General features: G+C 41.8%; 2 protein-coding genes across 4 annotated transcripts in view; both read left to right on the forward strand.

Annotated features, from left to right (window-relative positions):
* The first annotated feature begins 317 nt into the window (after window positions 1-317).
* ap3m2 (adaptor related protein complex 3 subunit mu 2) lies at window positions 318-11,509 on the forward strand. The gene is made up of 9 exons (XM_010876605.5): window positions 318-449; window positions 974-1,264; window positions 1,437-1,608; window positions 2,273-2,410; window positions 2,491-2,576; window positions 4,559-4,692; window positions 5,666-5,873; window positions 6,601-6,745; window positions 10,156-11,509. The coding sequence occupies exons 2-9, from the start codon at window positions 992-994 to the stop codon at window positions 10,254-10,256; spliced, it is 1,257 nt and encodes a 418-aa protein (XP_010874907.1). The 5' UTR covers window positions 318-449; window positions 974-991; the 3' UTR covers window positions 10,257-11,509.
* A 552-nt stretch (window positions 11,510-12,061) lies between these two features.
* tet3 (tet methylcytosine dioxygenase 3) overlaps window positions 12,062-23,712 on the forward strand; it is a 42,136-nt gene continuing 30,485 nt past the window's right edge. Inside the window, exons 1-2 of one of the 3 annotated variants that reach the window (XM_020052341.2) lie at window positions 12,062-12,172; window positions 14,491-15,234. In XM_020052341.2, coding sequence (XP_019907900.2) covers window positions 14,845-15,234 — 390 coding nt within the window. In that variant the 5' untranslated portion in view covers window positions 12,062-12,172; window positions 14,491-14,844. Of the gene's footprint in view, window positions 12,173-14,490; window positions 15,235-22,066; window positions 22,500-23,205; window positions 23,266-23,712 lie in introns of those variants that run through there. The other 2 variants (XM_010876611.3, XM_020052343.2) reach the window with 2 other exon arrangements.

The raw sequence follows: 23,712 nt of genomic DNA on the forward strand, positions 1-23,712 counted from the left end.
ACTGTTTTCATAAACCGTTAATAGTGTAATTCAGCTAATTTCCACATGGCGGAAGCATATTAGGGATATGCTAGAATATCTATTTACAATCCACAAAATGTATCCGCGAGATGAAATCTGATACGATGATTTGTGCACAGTGTGCAATGACACAAAATGTCAGACGCGATCGTGCTTTTGAGCCAATCAAGGTGGATGCTCAGCTGGTGTTTTGCTGGTGCTGTCCAATTACAGTCGAGTTCCAAGTGGTACTGACAAACCAACTTCCGCATTTTAAACAAATCACTTTTGGGAAAGGAGGACACGTTTGCCTTTTCTCGTCTCCGATTGGTCTTCTCTGGTGTCTGCTTTCCCTTCAGCCTAGCGAACGGAGAAGAAGCTACGGCCTTTTCTAATCTTTCATTGAATAAAGGCGAACGCAAGACGAAAATACGAGTAGGTTATATTCGGTAAGTAATAGCACTGTATATCCAGATGAAATATCAATACAATTTTTAGGGCAGCGCATGAATAACTCCGTTCTTGGTATAGCTCAACGTTAGTATGAGTAAGACGCCGGGGATCGTTTGCTGTCACAAGACGACCGGGTGAGGGAGGAGGTTTGTCTGATGCAGGGATGTGGTACTGAGGATAACGAAGCAGGCCTACTTATTTTTCAGTTAAATACCATACTACCAACGTTTGCTGTCATAGTTGCCGCATATGTTCGTGTAAATGCGGGTAATCTACTTACTACAGGTAGCACTGCCACTCAAGACGGAACATTATAGCTCTCCCGAATTTTTAATGAAATACCAGATCAGGTGTCCACTTTCCTATTCCTTTCTCCTACCTACAGACATTGTCACTGCTCATACGATGTGTGTATACGTATGTATAAGTTCACTACAAGCGATGAATAACTTCTATTCTATCTCTACGATATTGTATAATTACGGCCGTTTAAGTGTCGCCAATATCCTCTCTCTGTCAGTTTTAGCCTCCAGCCAAAATGATACACAGCCTGTTCCTCGTGAACTCCTCGGGGGACATTTTCTTGGAAAAGCATTGGAAGAGCGTTGTGAGCCGCTCTGTGTGCGATTACTTCTTCGAAGCGCAAGAGCGCGCCAGCGAGCCGGAGAACGTACCCCCAGTCATCCCGACCCCCCACCACTACCTCATCAGTGTACTCAGGCACCGCATATACTTCGTGGCGGTCATCCAGAGTGAGGTGCCACCGCTCTTTGTAATCGAGTTCTTACACAGGGTGGTTGATACATTCCAGGTTTGTACTTGGTTTAGTTTTCACCCTGTTATTTGTTGAGTCTGTTCATCAAAACAGTCCACCATTCTAATATAATCTGTCCAGCAGCCTATGAATGGTTGTGAAAACTTTTGGGATACTAGAAGTCTTTTTCATGTGATAGACTCAACTTTACATCCCTTACTTTTGTCAGGACTATTTTGGTGTATGCACAGAGGCAGCCATCAAGGACAATGTGGTGGTAGTGTACGAACTTCTAGAGGAGATGCTGGACAATGGCTTCCCCCTGGCTACTGAGTCCAACATCTTGAAAGAGCTCATCAAGCCACCCACCATCCTGCGCACAGTGGTCAACACTATTACAGGTACCTGAAGATTACCAAGACTGCCTGTACACCTATCTGATGACTCACAGAAGTCAGATATTTTTTATGGGGACATCAGAATGTGGGGTGTCTTACAAGTCATAAGCGATTGGACCGTCTCTAACCTATTCATGAACTGTCAAAATGCTGCTTCACGACCGTGCCTGGGAGTCTGGGAAAGGGTGGTTTAAATTGGCTCTGCAGTCTCCAGGTCGGGGGTGGGATTGTCAGACAAGGTTGCCTTGCAACACGGCACTCGAGCAACTCTTAGTGGCAGGTTTGATGCCTCACTTGTGATAATTGTCTGGAGGAGCTCTCTCCTTCAAGCACATTGGTTCCAGACCACTTCTGGTTAAAGGGAGCAATGCAATCAGAAGCACAGGAGGAAACTTGAGATACTTAGATCCAGCTCTCATTGTCGAGAAGAGCAACGTAACTGGGCGTAGTGTGTATGTAGCCTTACAGTCTGTACCCATGTTATCCTTTTTCCTGGCCATAAAATCCTCCAAGCCCTTGTATTTCATTGCATATCCAGATCAGGCAACATTCAGGCCCCTGGTCATTAGATATGGGAGAAATAAGGATTTGTTTTTGGCAGCCAACGTCGGGCATTACACTAATGGGTATATCCTGTGTGACAACACTTGGCTGTTGTTGTCTGTAGGAAGCACCAATGTAGGAGAGCAGCTCCCTACTGGCCAGTTGTCTGTGGTTCCATGGCGACGCACTGGAGTGAAGTACACAAACAACGAGGCCTACTTTGATGTAGTGGAGGAGATTGATGCCATCATTGACAAGTCAGGTACACTACACTTATTTCCCCATCAAGCTGTCTGGTTATCCTGCACTGACCCATTTACTGACTCTGTCCCACACTCTCAGGCTCCACTATCACAGCAGAGATCCAGGGGGTGATTGATGCCTGTGTGAAATTGACAGGCATGCCTGATCTCACTCTCTCATTCATGGTGAGTTCTTTTTCTCTCACTGGCCTTTAGGATGTCCAGTCCACTCTTATTCTGTGCAAATTAATTAAGGGTGCAACTAAAAAATATTATGATAATTGATTAATCTGTTGGTTACTACTTTGATTAATCAGATATAAAAAACACATAATTCCACAGTATGCTTAATGAACCTCTAAAATATAGAGACTTGCAAAGAAACAGGGAATGGTGAAACATCATAGAAAATTGTATAGCAGGGAGCTACAACTAAAGTACATAGACATTATCCTTAAAATAAATTGATTGACTCGGGATGTTTTATCCTCATAGTTTCTATTTTGGAGGAATACAGAGCTTAACAACTCTTGACATTTATCACAGGATCCATCTGAAAGAGTAATGCATTTTAGGTGGAGTATCTGGCACGGCTTTACAAAAAAAATGGGGCTGATTTGGTGGTGCAAAGGAAATGTTAATGTATAGCTCAAACATGCACTTAAGATGAATGATGTCCCACTTCAATACACACCTAATGCCATGAAGCAGAACTAAAGCACACTTTCTAAAAACCGAACAATGGCACACTTGCATTACGTTCACCGCTTGGATAGTTCTCCTATTTTCTTCAACATATTTGAACAAATGGATATGTAATCTTCACTTCAACACTACTGACACAGAAAGGTAACCTAATTTAACATATTACACTGAAATATCCTGGTTTTTCTCTTTAGCGTATGTTATATATTGTGCTTCAAAGAAGTAATCACACACAGAGCATCTCACAACATGTCCTTAAAGGAATGTTAGCAACACCATTTTTTTTTTTACAGTAAGACTTCAACGGTGTCATGAACAGTCACTCCACAGCATTTCGATAGGATTGAGATCTGGCCTTTGATTTGGCCATTCCATAACCCCCTTTTTGCTCTGTTGCAAGATCCATGTTTGGTACAGTGTCTTGTTTTCTGGCAATGCTGCCAAACAACTGTACCTTTTGACCCATCTGTCCAGAGCACGTTCCAGGGGTTTTTGTCTTTTGCAAGGTGTTGTCTGGCAAATGTTAGTCGTGTCTCAATATATTTTTTTAATGAGAGTATATTCTACTACCTTCCTGACCATGTAGGCCAGGTTTGTACAGTCTCTTTCTGAATCATACACTTCAAAATTGATTGTGGCAAGAGAGGCCTGTAGTTCCCTTGATGTTATCCAGGGGTTCTTCTATAAGCATTATTTTTTTCAGTCAGCTCTGTATTCTGGGATTTTTTCCATTTGGAGCTGTTTTGTTAGACAGTGGAATTATGTTCTTTTGAATCAATAAATAATAATCCATCCCATTCATGGTCATCAATCTTCTGTGGTCTTTTTATCTTGGCATGATGTTTTGCCACAGACCTATATGGTTAAGACCAAACCATACCAATATTCTAATCTGGACTCTCCCAAGTTACACTAATCGTTTTCTAGAAATGTGATTCTGATTTAAATTTTAGCCGTTTCCTATGATGGTGAAATATGGTTGTTCTTAAAATTTTCCTGCATGAGGAAATGCATTTCTCAATTTTTCTCATTAGGTACAGATGCATCACTAAATGTAATGTTCAGAAAAATGGTTGTACACGCCTTTCCCCTGGTGTAGCCAGGCATGTGCACATGTAAGGCTCAATCTGTGCAGACCACATGCCCCATGCGATCTAGTTCCCTTTCCAGTGGACATGCGCCCGTCACGCACACCGACGCACTCCAACACATCATCCATCCGTGTGAGCCGACAACTCCGCCCACTTTTTCAGATTCAGCACGTCCCTCGGAAGGCCAATTTTTTCAGTTCACATTGTTTGGCTGTGTCCTACAGGGTACCGACTAATTGCTTATGACACTTTTTTTTTTTTTTTTATTGTATTTTTAAATGTGTATTGAATTGAATAAGTGTACATTTTCCCATCTGTTTCTTTTACTCCCTCCCTTTTCTGTGTCTCGGTACCCCTATCTGATCCTTTCAGAACCCTCGTCTCTTAGATGATGTGAGCTTCCATCCGTGTGTGAGGTTCAAGCGCTGGGAAGCCGAGAGGATTCTCTCCTTCATCCCCCCAGATGGAAACTTCCGCCTGCTCTCCTACCATGTCAGCTCCCAGAAGTGAGTTATATGCTCTCATTATCCTTATCTCAGACATTCATTCTTCCCTCATGGCAACGGCAAGCTATACACCATGTTATGTGCACATAACTGTAACAGCCATCTCTGCTTACACACTGTCTGAATATTTGCTTTTTCTTGTCGTTTCTTTTAACTTAAGTCTCCACCCATTAAGGTCGACAAGGTATTTCAAAGTAAACTGACATTGTAGTTCGAGCTCAAACTTAAACTAGAGTATGTTTTACATGTTAGCTAAAACAGCTGTGTTTGGTTTAATGTTACCCTAATTATTGAATGGATGTTTTTATTCATGAAACATCCATTTGACAAAGCCTTAGATGTGTGTAGTGTAGTGCAGTACTTGGTGCAGAAGTTTCATTTTTGTTTTGATTACAATGTAACAAAGTAACACACATATTAACTTGTTTTGTCGCAATTTGCATTAGGGTTATTGCAATGTAAAATCATCGGAAACCATTATAAGCAATTATAAAGTTAGTATACAACTTCACCAATTCAATGCTAACCTTAGGAACACAGTTTTAGACATGTTGATCTTAAAGGATGACTTGGGGCATGAAAAACTGTCAAACTCCACCCATTTCTCAAATTTAAAATGGATTTATCCATGACTTCTCAGTTGTCAGAAAAAGTCCCTGGTCTTTTCTCCATTACCTTGTCGTATCTCCTTGCCTTCTTCTCAAAGAGAACCGACTCAATGTAAAGCCCCATGGCCCAGTTTGAATCATCTGTCCATATGGTGTGCAAAAAAAGTGACGCATTGGAGCTTTTGTCAATAGGCACAAGGGTCAAGGAGAACGCAACATCATGCTCTAACAAATTCACATTACCCCCAGTACTGTGCTAGCAAATGACTGCTAGCAAATGTTCTTGTAGTCAGTGACTTTGTTCAGAGTACTCTTTTCTGTGTCCAACCTAGCCATGTTATTCTGACTCTGTTTCTGCCCCTCAGTCTGGTGGCCATCCCAGTGTACGTCAAGCACAACATCACCTTCCGAGAGGGTAGTTCTCAGGGACGTTTTGAGCTGACTCTGGGTCCCAAGCAGACCATGGGTAAGGGTGTGGAGGCTGTACTGGTCAACAGCCAGCTGCCCAGAGGAGTCCTGAACACCAACCTCAACCCATCCCAGGGGACATACACCTTCGACCCTGTAACCAAGGTTAGACATGGCCTTACCGGACTTTCACCAGTTAATTCAGCCCTTCAGTCAAAGTTATGGCTTAACCCTGTCTATTTCTACTGTATAATCTAACCAGGGCCCCCTATTTTACATTTAAATGACAATTTGTATTTTCAGAAAATTGTAATATCAAAAATGTAATATTGGAGTGGTAGTGTGTTACAAAATTTATTCACCAGAGATATTTTTGGATGCATTCAAAAGTGCATCTTAAAATGTATAATTTCGGTTGGTGAAATGGAAAAGCTGCACCCTTTATGTCACGCAATCATCTCTCCCCAAACAAACAATACCAGACATTAGCATAGTCATTTACTGGTTGTTAACTTTCAGTTCACTAAATGTCTGTTCAAGTGAGAAATGAAGTGTTGAAGTGAAAGTGAGTAAGTGTGCTTTAAGGGGAAGATACGTGTTGCTGTAATTCAGCTTACTTTGACAAGGTGAGAGCAAAGTAGGAATATCACCTTGAAGTTTGCATTGTGAGTGAGGTTTTTATAACAGGGCCTATTCTTTTAATAACAATACAATAACATATGTAATAACTTAATGAAAATCCCTTTAAAACAACAAAACTATCCTCCCCAGGATGTGCCTGTGCCTGATTTTGGAGTTGACCTGATACACTGGGAACCCCTGACCTACACCATGTCTTTACCTCCAGGCTAACCTCGTTTTACCTACATTCTCCCTGTTATTTATTTCACAGCTCTTGACATGGGACGTTGGTAAGATCAACCCTCAGAAGCTGCCTAGTCTGAAGGGCTCTATGAGTCTGCAGGCAGGGGCTTCCAAACCAGATGAGAACCCTACTATCAACATTCAGTTCAAGATCCAACAGTCAGCCCTCTCAGGTATAGCACAAAGAAGTCCCCTCATAACAGCATCTGCCATTACACGCTCAAGGTAGATGTTGCCCCTTAACTGCTAAGGTCAAATTAGTTTACCTATTCTTAAAACAAATCATTATGGGAAAAAATAAATATCTGACCTTACAGTTGCATAGCATTATCAGAGAAGTTACCAGCGTCTGTTCAGGTCATGACTCTAGGCAGTTATTGCATGCAAAGGATACGCAACCAAATACTAAATAATATTACTTAATTTTGAAGATAAAATGTCCCAATACTTTTGGTGCCTTGAATTTCTTTTTAATGGTAAAAGGAACATGTACACAAATTCACTCGCAAATCTGATCTACGAAGTCTACGATTTAAGCTAAAAGTAATCACTTGAATTCAAATCACTAATTCTTGCATTGTAAAGCAATAGAGGGCACTATCTTAGTATGGGATGTAAAATGATTTTTTTGCCGGACTGCTTAAGCGGAGCCGGCCAAGAGCGAATATCTCTTACTGACGTGAGTGAGCAAGCGAGCGAGCGACCGCTTGTTAAATGCGTAGATACGTGGACTTCCTTGCAGGCTATCGTGTTCAAGCCTCACCGCATTCAAAACAAATTATGCATTAGGATTTGTTCAGGATAGGCAAAAACTTCGGTAGCTAGTTTATAGTAAGCCTAAAATAAAACTGTTTGTGAGTATATTGTGACTATTTCTAGTGGATTTTCGAAGTAGGCATCTGTACATGCTTTTTGGGTTAATATAGATCACAACCCCTTTAGCAGTAAAAGAGGAGGGGTTTCCGCGATTCTCTCGTCTTTTCACTTGACAAAAGGTCAGTTATCGTCACCTGTATTGATAGTTATTGTTTCAATGTCATTCACGAATGAAAGAAAAACTAACGTTGTTGTGTCATGAAATGAAATGGCTTTGGCAGTATTAAGTTCATCTTCAGTCTCGCAAGCAATATATTCCAAGTAGTAAGTAGATACTAGCCGGCCTATTACTGGCTAATAAACTTATAACGTCCAGTGGAAAAAGCCATACAGTTAAAAAATGCTATTTGTGGTGGAAGTAGACTTAAAAGGAACCCCGACTAGTACGATATGTTGGCTTGTAAGATAATGTTTGCGTCAGCTATAAAAAATGGTGGTACAAAGACACTCCAAATGTTTGGGTTTTTGTTAACAAATGCAGAAAATCCATTCACGTGTTGGCCGCCATGGTTATGTATATCTCAATGCATTCTAGGTAGTGACATGTATAGGTTGTACCAGCTGCGCTGCGTCTAGTGTTTTTCCAACGTACCAGCTAAGTTTTGACAGTTGGCCTACAGTAACAGCGAGATGAATACGTCTGCTGTTCAGCCTTTTCAGTTTGAACCCGAGCGCACCGTAGGCTTAAATCAGGAGAATAACGTGGAAGATAGTAGGCCTACTCGAGTTACATGATGAAAATGAAGACTATCAGAGAGTTGAGGAAGCGAGACTGCGGCAAAACCGTTGGTGTCTGTGCGGCAACTGCTTGCCAGTGCCAGTTGCTGTAAAGATCTCCACTTTTTGTCAGCAGCTGTCCAGTGTAGGCTAAGATCAGACTTATCTTATTATCGGTATAAATAATTTCCTAATCATTACCGCCGTCGTTTGCTTAATGAGAATATACAGTAAAACGCTAAAACAAGATGCTTTGATTATATTTACAGATACTCCATGTATCACAGCACATGAAAACCTTAACACAGTTTGCCTCAATCTAGATGTTTTATGGGCTGCCCTTGTCAGCCTCCATGACCGGCAGAGTGCTGGTCTACCAAATCGGAACCAGGTCACTAATAGGCTAGTCAAACGTGAACAGGTTTACCTGATTATAGTAGCACACCTACACTGTAGCCTACAAATGGTGAAAAAAGTTAACTGGACTGTGCACCAGAGGTGTAGTCTATGTGATACAGGCCCACTAACAAAGCTCCAGGATTTTCTTATACCCACTTAAAAATGCCCAGTGACACGCAACAACATACTTTTCATTATAATTTTGAAATGTCATGTGTGTTTTTCATCTTCACGTAGGCTAAATAAAGGTATTTCAGCCGTAAATTGGTGCACAAAAGTGTCAGAATGCAGGAAATGAAGTAATTGATGCTTTCACTCGCTATGCGTGGACGTTTAGGCTCCTTGTGGGGGGAAATTGAAGGCACAGCATTTGGTTTTAGTCTTCACTCTTAACCAGCAGCACCTGTGAGCTCTTTTAGCCAACTAAATGCCTCAAATACATCAGGGTTGAAGTGGCGTGAACACAGCCGTGGGTCTTTAGGGAGTTGGAGGCTTACATCACTCCCCTTGTTGCCTTTGGACTGGAAATTACAACCAAACGCTGCACAATGTGGCATTATATTCACTTTTCGGCTGGAGCTACAGTTAAACTTAGTGCCATTAGCTCACCTCTCAATCTGAACACAACCATTACACGTCATCGACCCAGAATGCGTTTTGCACGCAAAAAATAATGGCTGCCCTCATAGTTCAAATTCTGTAATACACTGTGAGGATTTTTTAAATAACGAAAATATTTTATGTATTTCTAACTGTTTTTATGTAGGAGAGAGCAATTGTTGCATATTTAGGCCTATGTATCTTAACAGTCAGGGTTCCTTTTAAAAAGAAACGTTAGTCAGTTTATAACAATGCTTAATGGTGTCTAGCTAAATATTAAAACTTGTTGTGATGTTAATGTGTGACACAATGATCTAATGTCGAGATGCTATACTGACACTCGGCACCGGAATAGCTTAGTGGCGTAGTGGTTAAATACAGCCTGTCACATAGGAGACCCCGGTTTGAATCCAGTGAGGGCCACAATATTGGTCCCTTCTAATTGCGGGCCGGCCAAACTAGGCTTGCCTGGTTGCTTGTTTTCATATTGGGATTAACCATATTATTCTGAGTGACCTTGCTGAGTAAAGTTTTTGTCGTTTTTTACATTTTGTCAATTGCCAAACTGCAAGACATGGTACCAAATGAAGGCAAAATGCATATAGAAGGCACATACAGGTACGTTTAGAAGGAAGGTGCTACAGGAATTTTCGATTGATGGATTAAACCCATCAGAGGTTTTCCCCAGGTTGTTCCATTTACTAACATAGACCAAGTTTGACATGCTGGTGTACAGTGTCTAGGCAGGAGATATCAGGACATGCACTGAACAGCTTCACAGTGACACTTTTCACCACTGGATGGAGACAAGATACTTCATTAACATAGCTGATTCCCCAAATAAAAGTTTAGGTCTGTTTAAAGAACGGATGTATGTAACTTCCCTAGCATTGGCCATGTTAATGATTCATACAACTTTCCGATTAATATTGCATTAGGAAAGAATGACAAATTTACTAGATTTTTCTTCTCTTTTTTTCTTTTTACCCAGGACTGAAGGTGAATCGATTGGATATGTATGGGGAGAAGTACAAACCATTCAAAGGAATCAAGTATATGACCAAGGCTGGCAAATTCCAGGTCCGGACATAAATGCTTGACTCGCAGCTTTCTGCCTCTGTCCCACAACCACTGCTGTTCAAGAAAGAGAATGGGGGATGTTATAATGCAGGGGGAATAAATACAGAGAATATAGGGAATGTGGGTGGAAAGGGTGCATTTCCTGTATGAATGCATTTCAGGATTTATCCACACAAACTGTGGGCTTTGCTCTCACTGAAGTACAGAATGCCTGACCTGACACACAAAAGCCTCTTTAATGGAAGTTATTTGCACAGTCACAGTGTAGTCAGATAAGAGGCCACGAGTCCCAACATATCTACAGTGTCTACAGCTTTTGTCGTAGGCTAAAGCCTGGAATCAGTGTTTGTGTTGTGTGTTCTTTCTTGCTCTCTTCTCTGTCTCTTTCCTGTCCTTTACATTTCTCTTGTGCAAAAGAATGTCAGGCAAGTTGTTTTTTTTACCCCTCAAATGTGTGGTACTTCTGTCATGCTTGTACCTCTTTTTTCATCCTTTCATTCATTCCTAACCAACATCCCAGAATTATTCTTCTGGTCAGGCAACATGGCCAGGACAGCTCGTGGCCCTAGCTATATTACATTCCTAATGCTATTTTGCATTCCCTGTCTGTATTGCTTACCATCCTTTATTGAAATGCTGAATGTTTCCAAATTTTTCTTTCAGAACCAAAATCTGTTGTCTGTTATCACTAATGGAATCCACACACTAGAGATTAAAAATGACAGAAAATCCATCCCACTGAATCACGCACTACCATACACACTGTGTCCTTCCTAATCAAAATGAACAGTTTTAGTAAGAGTGATATGTTACTGGTTTTCTTTCTTTATAATGTGGTGTCCTGTGAGACACCATGCTGATTTTATCCATCTTAATCCTTTCTGATTACCTTTTTAATTATTATTTATTGACCATTGGTTGACCAATGACTGAATCCTGAACCAAGAAACAAATTGTAGATTGTATAAGCTGATTATATGTTGTAGCTCCAATTTGTTTGTTACACAGAAGTGAATCATACTGGGTTTCTATGCTAAACCACTAACAAAGCCAATACAATGAAACATGTTGCCCTGCTATGATGTTATTAAAGCTGTCACTCTGGCCAGGCTTTCCTGTTTTCTATACATTCTCTACTGACTGACTCCATACTGCAGTTTGATGGTAAGGTTTGGTTGTGTTATCAAGAATGTTATTAGCGCTTTGTGTTTATGGCTTTGTTTTAATTGTCTTTGACAATAAATACTTATGTGATATTTGCTGAATTATTTGCTTTGTTGTGTTCCTCAGGGGAAACTAGGTAACTGCTAAAATGAGTTTGTCTGAAGTCGAACACATACATAAAAAATAGTATACCATTTTGGTCAGTACAGGCTAGCTATCTAATCAAGTCTGACTAATGCCAATGACAAATTATACCATTACAAGTTTGAATTTGTTCTCATGAGGTGAGAATTACGTAATTCTTAAGGGCGAACAGTTAACCCTGTCGTTCCACTGCTTTATCGAACTCCACTCCGTAATTTGCTGATCACTTTAACCTCTCCACTACATTTTCTCTTATCTTCCTCTTCTTCGTCTTTTAACTATAACCAGACCTCGGACCTTCGACGAGTCATTAAGTGAAAAGGTGTCAAGAGCGTTTTAACATACTAGCGCATTTGTTTCTGATCACTTATGGGTTACGTTTCTTCTTCATAGAAGTTTTCATACTAGGATTTTAGTGTGTTTTTAAGTAAATGTTCCCATTGCATTATTAACGCTACTTATTACTTATTATTCACTTTCGAATATCTTGTGAAATATAACATCTAAACTTTTGCTGAGTGTTTGAAGACGGTGTTTTCCTATTTTTACTTTGTTTTCACGTTTTGAAAATTGGATCTCAATGAAAGTCAAGGCATTTAAAGACCCACCCGTCAAACCTGGTATGTATCCCATATCTCTTGAGTCATGGCTCGATTTTCTTTCCTTTCTTTTGACGACCAACCTTTCCAAAAACCTAACAGCTTGTTGTCAAAATAATCCTGGATGTGTATTGCACCTAGTGAAAGTGAGTAGTTTCTCACCAGTAAAGCAATTAGGCAAATACACATTGGTGGTCACTGATGAACTCCATTAGTTTTGTGACTTTACACATGCCCTACTAAGCATAATGGGTTGATAATGTGTTCTGTTTGACAGATAAGTGTTTATGTAAATGTTCTGATCCTATCTGACGGGGTACAATTTTATCTGATTTTATTGTGTCACTCGCATCCTTTGATCATTGTTCTTGTCTGTCTTGCTCCCTGGGGTGATGTTTTGAAAGTCTAGGGGAGCCACCTTATTTGATGTTTCCCTTCTCCAACACCCATTTAACTGACGCTTTTGTCAACCACACAAAAATGAGTAATACATGAGTTATCTGTAACAGTCTTGAGCAGCGGTAGTGTTGCCGCCAGTTCAAGCACCCGGTAAAATTTGCTGAATAAGCCACGTGCTTATTTGTGAAGTAGCCTAGGGGAACCGAGCGGCGTGGCTACGTTCCGTCGCATGCGAATCTGCTCAATAATTTCAGTTTGGAGGGGACGGGTATGGCCTATAATATACTGACAACCAATATGCTGGTTTGTAGTCTGTATGTGGAATTGCTTGGTTTGTCTGCTTTGAACAATCAATGTTACTGGATTCGTCTGAATAATTACAAATGTTACAATTACATTTTTGGAACGATTAACAATATTGCAAGTATGTATGGGTAGGTTAGGTTAGGGTTACTGTAGGTTAGGGTTACTGTGTTCTGTGGCGCTAAAAAGTTTTTAACGTTATCTGCGGGTTAGCACAACTGGCACTTGTAAATTTAACGAGACCATGTCTTCATGCTTTTCGAATTTCAGTCAACATGTCTTCATGTTCGTCAAATTTCACATTGACAAAAATACATTAATGGACTGAATAATAACAGTCTTTCGGGCTATGGTGGGGGTTTACTGCACAGTTTAAATATTTCCGTTTGTTGACGGTTGACTGGAGACTGCTGAACAAAGAGAGCACGGTTGCGAGCATTAACGAACGCTCTTCAGTTTTCTCATTCATGGAGTGCAAACAAAGCCCACTCCCCTTTGCAGGGCTCAGAACTCAGCAGCTTTTAACACTTTGCACGTAGACCTTTATCGACCCATGTGCATGACATCTGTCTGTGGAAGACGCTCTCCACTGCCAGTCAACATTAAAATGGTCTGGAACCCTGATGCCAAGCTATTTCTAACGACAGCTCTAGATACTTAGGTTACATTTACCTTCTTGAGTTCAACTGAATGTGTTCCTCTGTAAAACCCTGATTGTTTTCAGCAGGGATACCCTTTAGGGGTAATATTTATGTTAAAATCCCCAAATCTTTTGCTTCTATTGATGTTTCTATACCAAGCTGACAATATTGGCTTTGAAATGCTACCACCACCCAGTTGATGACCCATAGAGTTCCAAAGTTAAAGACAAACATCTGATGGCACCTGTGCCCTATCCTCTATATCGACCACATCATGGCCATTGTAAGTCGTACTGGTTTGCAGGGATGTCACCAATCTTTTTGAATACCCAGGTCTAAGCTAAAACATCAGGGGCACCTTACTAGCTAGTGCAATAGAAACAAAGCCTTTGTCTGTGTAATGATTGCGTAATTGACACTTTCTATATTGTGTGAAACATTCAGGGCTATGTGAAACATTTCTTGGGTTAAAGCCCCAAAAGCCTGGGTCTGGTGATGTCTCTGCTGTCATGACTTGCTCAATCTGCAGTTTCTCAGCATCTGAATATCACAAAAACACAAAACTGAATGAATAACAGTTATATGCTCATAACAAGTGACTATGGAAGAAATTGATGCAAATATATGTTCAAAACATGAACAACATACCAACATGTATATTTGAGAGCCTAAAATATTACTTAAAAATATTAGATAAAAAAGTACATGCTTATCTTGGTGGATTTAAATAATTTACTTGTGACACAAATGGTAATACAACAAAAGGTGTTACTGTTTGACAAAAAGGGCTGTTTTGCCATGAATTGCAATTTTTGGTATGAAAGGCCCATGTAGGTACTTTCAGGGGTCAATATATTGTTGGTGATTCTGTTTTAGTGAGGAAGATAATGACTCCCAGTATTGGCCTACTTTGAACAGACACATAATTATTGTCCATTTTAAGTAATAGCTTTCTCTTCTATCTTTCTGTCTTATGCTATCTATTTCTACTTCAAGGTAGCATATAGGTGGGCTACTGCAGGATGGTCAAGACCGGACCATGGCTCCTCTGACATCGTCTCCATTGTTGTGGATACGGCTGGCCCCTGTCCATCCCTCTGGGTAGCTGGGGAAAAGGCCCTATCAACAATGATCAATCTGATCCAGCAGGTCAACCAGGATACTGCCAGGACAGGATGCAGTAACATCTAGAAGGAACGTACGCCTCAGTCCTCAGTTTCTGTAAACAACAATTGCTTCCCCAGCTCCAGCACTCTCCCATTGCTCTGTGTTGCTTTCCTGTTGTGTATTTATCACTCACATTGCCACCAGGACTGTGTAGCTAGGCTTTGAGCTGGACTGTCAGTCAGTATGAACAGGGCCAGGTCCAAGGGAGGCCCCCCAAGCTTCCCCGATATCTATGAATTCTCACTGGATAGTGATGAGGCAGAGACCCAGATCTTTCTCCGAGGCCCAGTGGTTGCCACAGAGGGCCCAGGGATGGCCCTGTCTCCTCACTCTGAGTATATCCACACTGAACACCAGCAGGGGGGTCTCTTCTCCCTGGGGCCCCTCACACATGAAGAGGCACAAGTGGCCGCCCAGGGTAAGAAGCGGAGGCGGTGCGGTGTGTGTGAGCCCTGTATGCGAAAGGAGAATTGTGGCACCTGCAGCAACTGTGTGAACCGTAAGATTGGGAAGCAGATCTGTAAGATGCGTAAATGTGACCAGCTGAAGAAGAAGGGACAGAAGAACTGGGAGGTTAGTGGAAGCAGACTAGGGCTGCACAATTAATTCGCATTTCAATCAAAATGTGCAAAATTCTAATTGCGAGCCGATGCACATGTGTCATCTGTACATAATCATTTTTGTTGTGGGTGCTCTTAGTATTTTTGTAGATTACTTTAATACCTGAACTAATTTGGTTCGAACACCTCATGGTTTGTCAATGTTAGTTTGAGTTCACACTGCAACTGATGGGGAAGATGTCTGCTTTAAGCTAGTAATGGAAAGATATTGTCCCACATACACAGTTTTAGCTTCAAGGTCAGTGCCTACAAATATGCTTAATATGGGATAGATTGTCCCTCAAGGGTTGACAAAGCAACTACCTATGGTGACGGAACAAACACAGCAAACGCAGCACAAGCCATTGCATTAAATGAGTATATACTTCTGTGTGTGACACATGCTGCATCTTCAAATCGGTGAAGTGTTAAAAGCACATAACTTTAACTTGTTTTTAATTTTGTTTAATAGCACATTTTGTAGGCTGTGATTTCTGTGACTGTGACTGCGAGGGAAGCGTTACAGTCGCAAATTGTAATGGCAATGATGAATCATAATCGTAATAATAAATCATAATCATAATAAAAACAGTAAATAATAATTGTAATTGCAATACTTGGCTAAAACAATGTTGATTCCATTTTTTATTCAAATCGTGCAGCCCTAAAGCAAAACATCAACCTAACTTGTAACTAACCATGTCATGATACAATTGTCTGGCAATATAAATTGAATATAAAAGGTCTTAATAGGGAGCTTAAATGCGTTTTGGCATAGATTCTACAAGTGTACCACCGTTCTTTCACAAGGAATTCCATAATTTGATATTTTATTGGTAGTGGAAACATTTCTCAGATAATGCTTTTCATTACCGTTCAGTTGGGTTGAGCTCTGGTGAAAATGTAGCTACATTAATGAGACACTGGGCCTGCCCAGCATTTTTGTAGGTGACCTTAAGCATGCTGGGAAATTAATTCCATACCCGTGTTGGAGCTTTCGATTTACTTTGTATTCCTCCTTTACTCAAATGTTTCTTACATTTTGACAACTATCCCAGTTGCTATTTATCCTGGTTCAGTGTGAAATTGTTTTTAAAGAAAAGATGTGAGATTACAGATAACCCAGCAAACAAGGATTGTATTTCTCTCTTTTTTGGAGTGTGATGAAGATAGATTTTAAAATGCCTGTACAGTAGCTGGCGGTTTTAGAAGGTTTTCATTAGACCACACCTAAGTCACAACAACCTGACATTTAAAGCCCCTGTCTGGATCCACCCTGGACATTCTTTAGATGTCATGCCTGGGCATGCATCACCCAAAGGCCTTGTTAAAGAATAGTCCATCCAAATGGCATAAATCGTGCATATTTCCTATCCCTCAAATTCACTAAATAGTCAGAATGGACTTAGTTCTTGAGAAATGTTGTTGTCTCAGAGAGGCAAATGTTGTAAACCAGTTGAAGTAATAATTACTCAGCAAACTTCCAACCTGTTTGACCAGTGGTTTGTCATTAAAGGTCTGGGAAATAGTTAGGACGTTCAGTGTGTGTGTGTACGTACTGAAGGTGTTGATATAAAAACAAACTGACATGAATATATTGCTGAAGATTTGACAAGTAGAAAATTCAAAAGATTTAATTTCCTTTTAGCCATAAGGTACGTATGCTGTAGGCTGATACAAATAAGCATGCAATGGGTGAATAATAGAGGTGAGGGTTGTGTTTGGTTCGTCATTCCACTCAACCAACAAACAGCAGCAGCGTGGAATTCCCTCCAGCTCCCTCTCAACTCCCTTAGGTCCCTGTGCATTTTCTCTCCTAACACTGGAACCCGGCACTGCCACTGGTTGGGGGTTGACCCCAGGGTCAGGACCATGGAGGGAGGAGGGAAGGGAGGATGTGTGCACTGTGGACGCAGAACGGAGGATGGGTCTGGAGTACAGGAAGAATGTAAATAAATAGTCAGCATTGAGGAGGGAGGATGGAAGGCTGTTCATCTGGCTGGGCCACAGGAAAGAGGCTGCTGTTCAACTGCTGTTGCCTTCTTTCTACCTGTGTGTGGTTTTTGTGATGTGCTGGGGCTTAGTGACTCTGTACATATTGACAGCGGCTGAATGATGGTGGCCTGCAGCCTTGGTGACAGAATATAAGATATGAGGAGGGGGGAGGGTTTCAGTTATTCACAGGGTCACTTAACTTTTCCTTGTGCATTCTCTTGGTAACCCAATATTGTGACTCGTTCAGCTTTAGTGTGTACCATGATCCTCATGATGACCTCTGTCTGTTCTCTGTGTCAAAGAGCAGAGGGAGAAGCAGCACAGCTACTGGTTGTAGATTGGATATATGAACCCTTAAAGGGACAGTGCTTGTTAATTCCAGAGGTTCTGACTCTGTCCCATTGTTGTTAGAAGGAGAATGTTTATGGCCCCCATAGATTATACCAGTGAACTCTCTGGGAACTTTACCTCTGGTTAACCTTCTCCCTGAAGGAGTAGGGTCAGATCTGATTGGCATCTGGACTGTGATCTCACCTGGACTAGGGTCTTACCTGGGTTAGGTTATTTTCTGAGCTAAACCTCCTTTAATGTTGTTCTATTGATCCATAGCTGTCTATAGCTCTGGCGTCCTGTAGGTTTTCACTAAAATAAAATAGACCTGAGATAATTAATGGCTTGCTGCTTATGCATAGAATCAGATGCACTAAATTAGGGTTGTGCTAAAATATACATGACATAATTGGGCAGCCCTGGTCTAGTTAATGTTTAGAAACAAATGTCTATTGATGCAAATATTCTCCATGAAAGACATCACTGTATACTGGCAACAAAGATTCCGGTAATAATGTCTGATGTCTGAACCTGAGAGTCCAGTCTCCCACGAGTTCACACGTGTAGTACAGGGTTGTGGTGGAGGGTAAACGCAGTTCACGCACCTTTTCATTTGTGAAATAACGTTCACTCACATTTTCTTTTAATTAATCGTTTACCTACTTTCCCAGCATTGCGCTGGCACGCGATGTATGCTCGTTACGTTTGCCTGCGCTTGCGAGCGTGCACTGATTCATCTATCCAACAGAAAACTCCGCTCATCCGCGTGCACGCTACACACTGAGTAGAATTACCCAACATCGGTGACGAGAGTCGGTCTCATTCTGACAGAGATGACAGACATACGAAACTTTTTTAAAGGTCCATTAACTCCTGCGACTTCATTGTCTTCTCCTCCCCCGAAAAAACCCAGGCTTTTGGATAAGGAGATATCAAATGGTAAATAAAATAGTGTCATTTCTGATATTTCAGTTAGTTCGCTAGTAGTTAAATAGTAGGTAAATTCCCAATTTCAACTATTATACTTCTATTTATTTGGTAAATATAATTATCATGCCAATAAATTAGAGGCTAGTTGTTTACTAGTGTTAATTGATGTTTTTCCATAATAAAGGCCTAAATCTTTTTATGTAATCCATTGAAGTGGAGAAAATTATTATTATTAGTGTAATGTGTGTTCAGTCCAGATGATGTTTTTGGATAAATAACCTACACTAGGCCTTCCTTTTTAGTAGACTTGCATCAAATGCAATTAATGAATACTGTTTAAAAATGTAATACATATTGATGAATGATTTGTCATATCAAAGTTATCCGGAGGAAATTCATAGAATACCCACTTTTTTTTTTTTTTTACCACTACATCACTGGTGTAGTGGTGTTGTGGTCTGAGGCATCATGACAGGAAAACCAGGGCTATTTATAGGGGTTAGCGCTTCTAAAGGCTGGACCAGCAGCAGTGAGTAGGAAGGACAGGTAGAGTAGCCATGTTCTATAGATCATTTCTATTGAGCAGAGAGCATCCCCCTCTCCTATTCCACCCTCCTCAGACCTGCCCTCCCATCCCCCTCTCTCTCCTGTCCTCTCCAACCCTTGTAAGGGTGAACCAGCTGAGTCCTCATTGCCTTGGCAACCACATCCTATCATCTCCATCCATCATTGTCCTCTACATTGAAAGAAAGAAGAGAGCTACATCTCTTGGTGTTTTCCTTCCATAAAGTGACTCTTAAATTGATCCAGTGTGTAGCCTGGCTGGCAGGGCCATTCTGAAGACTGTCCAGCTTCTGAGCTGTGTGAATACATATGATAGGAATCACACTTCCCCGAGTCCTCTGTGGTCTCCCATGTGCACAGTGATAACCAGTTAGATTGTGTGTGTTGGTGGGTGCGTGTATGTGGGTGTGTTGTTTTAGTACATCATTTGTTATTATCCTCAGATGTCCTCAAAAGTATAGAAAAAATGTTGTCCTCACTTTTAGAAATACTATTTTTGTTCAATATAAATCCATTGTTACTCCCCAAAAGGTTCTCACTAGGAATGTTATACAAGGCTGTGAGCATGCTACTGCAGAGGAAGGAAATCTCTAGAGACCAAAAGCGTTGTCACAGGAGAGGACAGGAGAGGTGAGGAGGACAGGGGGACGGTGTTAGTCAGTGTTAGTTAATGACTGTTAATGGTGCTGTAATTACAGCCAGCCCCCTCTCCATGCCTCCCCCTCCCACCTTACTCTGATTGGCAGATTTTTACAACTCTAGATTAAAGTGGTTGGTAATGAGTTTCCACTCCCTGAAGTTGTTATATTTAGTCTAAATGGATGAGTCGTGTTGGTGGGGTTTGTGTGTTGGTGTGCGCTAGGCTGAACATGCATCTTTTCACTTTCTGTCAAGTTTGAGCAGCATTGGTCGGGAGCATGCTGCGGTGTTGGGTTAGCAGGTAGCTAGTTTTTCCCTACTTGCTCCCAGGTTGTGCTGTAAATGACAGTTGGCTGTCAATCAACGTACCTGACTAGGTAAGGGCTAACATTTTATTACATTCTTTTTTTTTTTTTAAATATACTGTTTGGGTAGTTTAATCATTTTTATTGACAGGACAGCCTAGGTAGGAGAGAGTAAAGATATAAGTAGGTAGAAGGACAGGGACAAGCACAGTCACTGGGGGGTTACACCACACTTTCTATTTAAACAGTCCTTACTTTGTTGTGGATTTGTTTTACCTGTTCAACGTCCACTCTGCATTACTAGTGTATATGTGATTAATATCTAACTAAGCCACTAAATGGACTCTGTCAAAGCGATCTTGTGTTTTGGAAAAGGCCTGAAAATAGCAAGTAATGAGAGTATGTTATAGGGCTATTAAGCCTATCCACCCCAGGTCAGGCGTTCAGATTAGGTTTTGGTGCATGGTTAGGATTATTGTCTGGCGGGTTGTGGTTGCAGTTAGGAGCATACGGTGTGTAGGGTGTTGGTAAGTAGAGCGCTCTACAAAGAATATTCCGCAAACTTGTCAGATATGCCTTCCTATTAATATATTTGCATCACCCATGTTTGGAGAGCTAACGGCAGCGTTGCTGACACGTGTGTTACACAGACACAACCAAGCCTTGTCACTGGGTCTGATACGTGACGCTGCTCAATGCTCCATCAGCACCCCGTAAAACAGCCACACTGTGCAACCACTTTCACTGTCCTTCTCACTGCAAACACACTCTCTCACACACACATACACACTTTCACACGCGGCAGGGGGCGTCTCCAGTGGGTGACGTCAGAGCCGGGGGTTTCCCACGCCATGTAAGTGGCTGACGTTCTGACAGTTTCTCCAAACGCTGTGTCACTGAGTGACTGCCGCTCCGCTCTGGTTCTCTCTCTGTCGATCCCTGGTCCGTCCCTTAACATGAACATGTTCGCTCCGTCCGCGACTTCATCCCACGCCTGCCTCTATAAAATATATATGTTTTAAAAAGCATTTTAGCTAGTTAAAAATGACAACTGCCCTACTCCTTCTACACCGAGTTATCAGCAATTTTAGAAAAACACAAATGCCAATAGTTACCAGTCACATTGCTAGGGTCAGGGACAACTAATCTGGGAGCGTAGTTTACTTGCGGCTAAGAAATTACTAGCAGGAGATCTCTCTCCAGTTAAATGAACATGAACTAAACACCTCCCAAATGCGATTGCAAGTTAGCCTTGCAGGGGTTGTTTCCTGAAAGGGAAAAACTCAGCAGAATGGAGGGTAAGTGGTGAGTACAACCGTGGGCTTTAATTTTGTGAAGAATTTGTCAGAATAGTACAAATTAGTCATATTTACATTTTTGAATAACCTTTACAAAGTGTTCAGGCAATACTACATATATGAATAATATTCTCCTTGTGTTCAAATTCAAACAAATTGAGAGGTTTGCCACATTATGTTGGGTGGATATTGAGTCAGCATGTTTCAATGGTGCCGTTTGTCTGTTACCCACTAGACGAGGTGTGTGTCATTCTTTGTGTGTGTGTGTGTGTGTGTGTACGTGCGTGCGTGCACGTGGCACTATGCAGTCCTGTCCAGTTATTGCAGGCAGCCCTGACACAGATGGTCCTCAGCGATACCACATACCAGAGGCATTGTTTGGGGAAGCTGAGCTCAAGGAGATAATTGACAGCCATAGAGAGGTCCCATCCCCCACTCCACCTTTCCTCTCTCTCTCATTCTCTTATTCTCACTCATTCGTTTTAGGGCTGCACGTGGTGCAAGCACACACAAACCCCTCCCTCTCTGCACTCTACAACCCCCTCCTCATGCTCATAGAACTGGTCTCTCTCTCTCTCTCTCTCTCTCTCTCTCTTTCACCCTAGCAGCAGAGCTCAGGCTGGGGTCTGATTGGTTGCTTGACTCCCTTTGTGTGCAATGTGTAGTGTGACGTCTCAGCGTGTGCGTGTTCATGCAAGTGTATGGTTGAAGAGGGGGTGGGGGGGAGTATTCACATCACGTATGCAGTTAGCTTTACTAGCTGGAAAGACTGAGATAGACAGCAAGGAGGAGGGCTTTTAAAGAAGGAGAGAGAGTGGGAGGAGGTTGTGCAGCAATGAAAACGATCACAGAGGCTGGCTTTGAAAAAAACAAAAAAAAATCCTACTCGTGCACGCGTGTGTGTGGTAGACCTATTGGCGTAGGAGATCGAGCAAGTGAGGGAGGGACAGAAAGAGAGAGACAGAAAGGGAGCGAGAATGTATGTGTGTACTAGGGCTAATGTAAAACAGGATTAAAAACACAAGATGGCTTCCTGAATGGGTTGGAGCACAGACGAGAGAGAGATATAGTAGGGTTTTATATAGAGGTTGGACAAGAAGGAGTTTGAGTCTTCTGATGGGGACACGGCCAGCCGACGGAGAGAGAGAGCAGCACAACAAGGCAGACTGGCTCACTGGGTAAATATTAATTACTAGCCGGAATGCCGGACAGGGACACAGAAAGCCGGGAGAGAGGGAAGTCTCGGGGGCTGTATTTGGGATAGAGGAGAGGGGGGCGGAGGGACCAGAAGGGTTAGATGAAGACAAAACACTGCCGGCACTCTTAACAGCTAGACGGGCAGGGGTGTAGGAGGCTTAAAACATAGAAACTGCTGCTGTGTTTGGTTCATTATTACATGACTTCAGCTGTTACTTTCCCGTAACAACTCATTCTTTTGTCTTGCCGGGGATTATTTATTGGTGCCGGTACACAGTACTGACAGAACTCTATGCTGTATATGAATTTACTGAAATATGGAATCTATATGATATTTATGGGGGGTGTCCAAAGGAATATTGCTAAAATGGTGAAAAGAGCCTGTCCTCGTTCGTGATGCATTACATAATGATATAATTGAACTGTCTCTCACTCTTGCTCATAGTTGTGGGAGCCAGCAGCTTGGCTTGCCATTTGAGGACAAATAGAAGTGATATGTGTTAAGGTTTTTTTCTGTCAGGAGGGTAGAGTATGTGTTATGTAGGTAAAGATATGATATGTGGATATTCTTCAGGCAGGTAGGTCTCTTTGAAAAGACTCTTGTCGCATTATTCTATTGATTGTTATTCTCCCCCGTCTCCACTTCCCTCCTCTCTCTCCCTCTTTCATTCCTGATTGGCTGTAAAGGTGGGACATTTTGAGGACAACCGTAAGGCCTATTCAGTAAAGCCCCATCTAGAAACAGAGGTAAGAGCTCCGTAGAGACAGCTGCTGCTCTCCCACAGGTGTGTTTTCTGGTGTGTTCCTGTGTCATTAGAGTGATTGGACTGTTTATGTCCTGTGGCTAACGCAGTGGTGGTCACCGGCAGAGATTATCACGATGCGATCACCTTCTCTTCTGTTGTCTTGGTTTTGTTGGGTGACTAAAGAGAAGAGTAGACGGGGGCTTGCAGACATTAGAAGGCGCGAACAGGGGCATGTACTCCCGCCACACTCACACTGGTGTGGCTGTGTGTCTGGACGCATGAGAACGCGTTCATGTTTCTACATCATATTAGTGATCTGTACACTAGTCATTGTCTACAGACAGACTGACAGTGAACGCCAACTAAACATCCTCTGTCGTCACAGTGGCACCCATGTCATCGGTCTGTTGATGCTATTTATGTCTGGCGACCACGTGTGGTTTGTGTT

Source organism: Esox lucius, chromosome 13 (genome assembly GCF_011004845.1).
Source record: "Esox lucius isolate fEsoLuc1 chromosome 13, fEsoLuc1.pri, whole genome shotgun sequence".
NCBI classification, from domain to species: domain Eukaryota; kingdom Metazoa; phylum Chordata; class Actinopteri; order Esociformes; family Esocidae; genus Esox; species Esox lucius.

Bases quoted from the DNA above. Each gene is read 5' to 3' on its own strand.
- ap3m2 (XM_010876605.5), top strand. From the start codon at position 992: ATGATACACAGCCTGTTCCTCGTGAACTCCTCGGGGGACATTTTCTTG. The intron at 1,265-1,436 runs GTTTGTACTTGG...TACTTTTGTCAG, and splicing joins GGGTGGTTGATACATTCCAG to GACTATTTTGGTGTATGCAC. The intron at 4,693-5,665 runs GTGAGTTATATG...TCTGCCCCTCAG, and splicing joins TACCATGTCAGCTCCCAGAA to TCTGGTGGCCATCCCAGTGT.